This window comes from Myotis brandtii, unplaced genomic scaffold (genome assembly GCF_000412655.1).
Source record: "Myotis brandtii unplaced genomic scaffold, ASM41265v1 scaffold1112, whole genome shotgun sequence".
Lineage (NCBI taxonomy): Eukaryota > Metazoa > Chordata > Mammalia > Chiroptera > Vespertilionidae > Myotis > Myotis brandtii.
Genome location: NW_005353800.1, coordinates 408551 through 413560, shown reverse-complemented (window position 1 = coordinate 413560; position 5010 = coordinate 408551). Strand labels below are relative to the sequence as shown.

General features: G+C 58.3%; 1 protein-coding gene across 1 annotated transcript in view; it reads right to left on the bottom strand.

Moving 5' to 3' along the window:
• Window positions 1-6: 6 nt before the first annotated feature.
• The window catches only part of SLC3A2 (solute carrier family 3 (amino acid transporter heavy chain), member 2), a 6191-nt gene continuing 1187 nt past the window's right edge, over window positions 7-5010 (bottom strand). Inside the window, exons 2-8 of the mRNA XM_014545288.1 lie at window positions 4516-4808; window positions 3840-3934; window positions 2071-2139; window positions 1915-1973; window positions 1418-1760; window positions 504-587; window positions 7-393 (exon numbers count right to left, since the gene is read on the bottom strand). Coding sequence (XP_014400774.1) covers window positions 49-393; window positions 504-587; window positions 1418-1760; window positions 1915-1973; window positions 2071-2139; window positions 3840-3934; window positions 4516-4808 — 1288 coding nt within the window. The 3' untranslated portion in view covers window positions 7-48. The remainder of the gene's footprint in view (window positions 394-503; window positions 588-1417; window positions 1761-1914; window positions 1974-2070; window positions 2140-3839; window positions 3935-4515; window positions 4809-5010) is intronic.

The window sequence follows — 5010 nt, the reverse complement described above, 5'->3', positions numbered from 1 at the left end:
GAGGGGCAGGGTGGTGTGTCCCGGCAGGCCCACAGATCAGGCCACGGATCAGGCCACGTAGGGGAAGCGGAGCAGCAGCCCCTCGTGGGGCTCCAATTTCAGGTGCTCCAGCTCAAGAGAGGCGCCCTCCTCGCGGCCCGGCTGGGTGCTGAGCAGCAGATCGACCCTGGCGGGCAGGCCGGAGGCCCCCAACTGGGCAGGTTGGCCCACGTCCCCGAAGTTGAGCACTACCAGGAACCGCTCGTTCTGGTCCCACTTGCGGACGTAGGAGAAGAGGCTGGGCCCCGAGGGGAGCACGTGGAAGTCCCCGTGTAGCAGGGAGCGCTCCTTGCCGCGGTGGTCACTCAGCCGCCGGAACAGGGCAAGGAGGGAGCCAGGGTCTTCGCTCTGGCCCTGCAAGCGATGGAGACATAGCAGGAAGGGATGAAGAGCTCCCCTGGCTGCAAACTCCTACAAGCCACCGGCCCGTCCGCTGCTCAGGCCCTGCCCCCCGAAAACCGTACCTTCACAGTCATGTTGGAGCTCACGGGTCCCGAGGTGTTGAGGGAGCTGGACTCATCCCACAGCATGACCGGGGCCTGCTGGGGCTGGAAGGCAGGGAAAACAGGACTTGGGAAAGGCTGGCCCACTCCCCTGACTCTTCCTCCTGCCCCCCCACCCCCTGGCAGGCCCTCCCGCCCTCACACCTAACTTCCACTGGGAGCAGCAAGGCCGGCTCCCACCTCAGGTCCTTGCACCGACCCTCGGCCAGAGGGCTCTGCTCCCAGACAGCCACGAGCCAGCTTCCTCCCTCCCCCGAGCCTCTGCTCAGCTGTCTCACAGGGTTCCCTGTGGCCACTCAGAAGACATAGCAGGCTTCCTTCTGCGGAGCACCCACAGCACCCCCGGCCCTCTGTGCACTGCTCTCTCCTCCAGGCACGTAAGACTTCGGGAATAAGGGAATGACCGGCTCTATAAGTACCAGCTCAGGGGTCAACCTCCACGCCTGCGGCTAGAGCTCAGCAAGTGCCTTCCTGGTCTTACCCCCACCCCACATTCACTGCCAGGCTCTTCTCTCTCACCTGGCTCCCCCACTAAACTAGGAGAGCCCAGCAGAGCACCCACTGTCCAATGAGTGAGTGAGTGAGTGAGTGACACTGGACACTACCAGGTACGACATTGCATTTTAAAGTAGCCGTCACTTTACACAAACCGCCCTACAAGAGAGGCAGCCTCACAGACCAGATGACCGGGACCGTGAGACGTGAAACCGCTGACCACGGCCACACAGCTACCGACCAGGTGACTGACTAGGAAACAAACGCAGTTCCCACCCCCCACCCCCCCGCCAAGAGTCACGCCTGTCCGCGGCATCCACAGACTACCCTGGCGGATAAACACAGCTCCCCCACTGCGCCGAGAAGGCGGCACGGAATACCTGTCCGGGAAGGGCAGCTGCCTTCAGGCCGATCTCGTCCCCATAGCTGAAAACCGGGGTCCCCGGCAGGGTGAAGAGCAGCAGCTGGTAGAGTCGGAGGAGCTGAGCCGGCACGAAGGAAGTCAGGAGTCCCTTCTGAGACAGACTCCAGCTGCACCAGCGACTGTCGTTTGTCAAATGCGAGCGGGTGGCATTTAGGAACTGGGTGACCAGGAGTTCTACATGCTCCCCAGTGAAAGGGGAGGCCGACAGGTACGAGCTAGTCAACAACAGGTCGTTGTTCGATTCGAGCAGGCTCACGATCTCCTGGAGGTTGGAGGACTTAGTTCCTGCCAGCAAGAGCCTGCAGAGAGCAAAGCCGAGGTCAAGGGCGGTACAGGACAAGAAAGGAAGTGAGGAAGGCGTGTGAACTAGGAACTCCCCCTTCCCAGGGCCTAGCACCCCACTGAGGGGACCCCCGACGGAGCTAAGTTGGGGACAAGGGGCCTGGCACTCACCTGTCTTCACCGAAGCTCTTGGTGATGTTCTGCCACTCGGCCAACAATAAAGGCGCATTCTAGAAGGCAAAAAGCAGAGGCAGCTACCACCCGGCCCTGGCGAGTCCCGCTGCTCTCATCGGGCGAGGCTGCACCTCTCATGTAAAGGAAGCTCACCTTCAGGTTCTCCACGTCCCGAACCTGGAACCCATCCACACCAGCCTGCAGCCAAAATCTCAGCGCATCCTACGGGCGGGGGGAAGGACAGAGGAAAGACAGTGACACTGATGCTCACAAACTCCCGCCCCCACGGACCCTGCCTGCCAGGTGCTTCCTCATGTTCCCACCTCCACTATAAAGGTTTAGCCCTTCCTCCCTCCCATTCTAACCGACCACCAATTCTCTTAGTGATATAGCATCTCATTTCTCTTCTCCAGCCATGGCTTCACTTTTGAGGAGGCCCAAGAGAGAAAGTGTGTTCATAACCATAACTTCACTTAAACTTAGCGTGTGTGGAATGCTGGTGTACCCATTTCAGAGACGGGGAAATAGTCTCAAAGAAGCAGGAGGCATGCCCAAGGCTCAATAAGCAAGTAGCAGAGGCGGGACTCAAACAGCAGTCAAAATCCCACAAAATCCCAAGACAAATGTACCGACGCCTCTCCCAGTGTCCTGAGGCCTAGGAGTGGTGCAAAGGGCTGTCGGTCAGGGCAGAGCTGTCAGGACAACCCAAGGATGGAAGACTGAAATGCAAAGCATCCCCCCCGGGCAGTTTCCATGAAGATTTGGGATGAGGAGCCGGTTCTGCAGGACAGGCCCAGGCCTGAAGCCCTGGCGTGTGAGGCACAGAACACAAGCCCCATTGCCACTGCCTGTCTTCCCTTTCCTCTCTGCTCCACGTGCTCCCTCCTCTGCCTCCATTTTCTCCTGAAGCTACCATCTTCATCTCCTCACCATCCGAAAGCTTCCCTATCAGTAACGCTTACAGGGTCTCCCAGCAACTCGCTGGCGGGTGAACTGGAGGACTCCAAGGGTCCTAGGAGAACAGATCCTACCCCAGAGTCAGGGCTGCCAGCCAAGTGTGAGGGGCGCCTCCACTTCTGTTCTGCCCGTTCTGAACTGGCCGGTGTCCCAGAACCAGAACTCGGGCATTAGGAGCCTGGGTGACACTCACAGCTCCTCCCCAGCCTGAGGGCTATAGAGCCTGAGCCTATAGCTTCAGGGAAGTCGTATTAGAGAAATGAGGTTACTTGGACCTCAAGTCCCAGGAGCATTGAACCTTCTGAATCTTAGTGTCCCCGTGTGCAGTGTGGGGGTAATGATAGGGACCTTATGTGGGTACAGAGGGGATTAGAAAACATCTATAAAATACTTGGCATAGCCCTAACCAGTTTGGCTCAGTGGATAGAGCGTCGGCCTGCGGACTGAAGGGTCCCAGGTTCGATTCCGGTCAAGGGCATGTACCTTGGTTGCGGGCACATCCCCAGTAGGGGGTGTGCAGGAGGCAGCTGATGGATGTATCTCTCTCATCGATGTTTCTAACTCTCTATCCCTCTCCCTTCCTCCCTGTAAAAAATCAATAAAATATATTTTTTAAAAAATACTTGGCACAGTCTCAGACACAGGAAGATCCCCACGTTTGTAATTTCAGACGGGGCTGCACTTCAAAACATCAAACAAGGACTGGGAAACCAGTCCGGACAGACTCCCACTGAGAAGCCTTCCTGAAGCTCCCTTCCTGGCACAGTCACCATCAGAGTCGAGGAAACAGGAAAAATGAGTGGACAAAAAGGAGCAAGCTAAGCCGGGTGCACGGCTGGCCTCCGTGGGGGGAGCTCGCCTGCTGGGCTGCAGTTTTTTTTGGGGGGGGGGGGGGGCTGGGTTTACTACAGGGGCTGCCGTGCCTGCAAGGACCCCCCACCCGCCATCGGCACCCGCACACTCACCGTGATGTTGGTGGCCACAGCGTCCATCTGAGCGGGGAGGAACCATGAGTCCTGGCCCCTGTAGTTGGGAGTGAGGTCCAGAAGGACCTGGATGCCTGGGACAACGGAGGGAGAAGCAGGTGTTGAGAAAGGCTTTGGGGTGGGGAGAAAGGAGGAAATCAACACATACCGGTCCATAGAGTAAATCAACACATACCGGTCCTATGTATTACTTGCTACAAAAGCTTAGGTTTGAACCCTGGCAAATCTCAGTCCATTGAAACAGAGACACGAGCAAGATGCGGCCTTGAAATCTCATAGGGCAGCAGGTTAAGTGTGAACTGAGAAGGCTGAGCGATAGGGGCCTGGGCTTCCCGCCCCAAGGTGAACCCTTTTAAAGCAAGACAAGATTTTATCTGGATTTTCATTCCAAGTTTAAAAACCACCAACTTAGTAAAAGCCCTTTTTGAAAACATCGGCACTGAAGCCCAGAAGTGAAAGGTCTGCACAGTCAAGTGGAAAGTCCCTGAACAAATCCCTTTAGGCCGAGGCTTCCCCAACTCCTCTGTCCCTGCTGGGAAGCTCAGAGGCAGCCAGGAGCGAGGCAGACAAACCCTCCCCTGCCTTCCCCGGCCAGAAGGCCAAGCCCTTGCTCGCTGCTCCCTTGCCAGGACCGGGACCCCCCAGAGGCACCCACCCTTTTTCTTGGCCGACTGCAGGAGACCGTCGAAATCTTCCTTGGAGCCAAAAGCGGGGTCGATCTCCTCCAAGTTGGTCCCATGGACGTCGTCTCTCTGGGTTTTGTGAATGGGGCCCAGCACGAGGCCCTTCACCTTCAGGGAGCTCAGGTGATCCAGGCGCCCCTTCAGGCCTGCAAAGGGGAGGGAAGAGGCCCCCGGAGGCGGGTCGGAGACGATCCCCTCCCCCGACCCCCTCCCCCAGGGCTCCGTGCGGAGGCTGAGCAGCTGATGTAAGGGGCCTAGCACGTTGCTTCAGATCCCGTGGCTACACGAGGAAGGGAAGAGGCTGAGTCAACTAACCTCGTGAAAGAGGAGGGAGGGAGGGAAGGGAGGAAACTCTTTGAAGAAGGGCAGGAGGCGCTACGTCCCAGGCAGCGGCCTCGACCGGGTGGGGTGGAGAACCGTCCGAGTCCAGAGAGGTGGAGGTGGGGCCCCAGCGGCTCCCCGGGGAA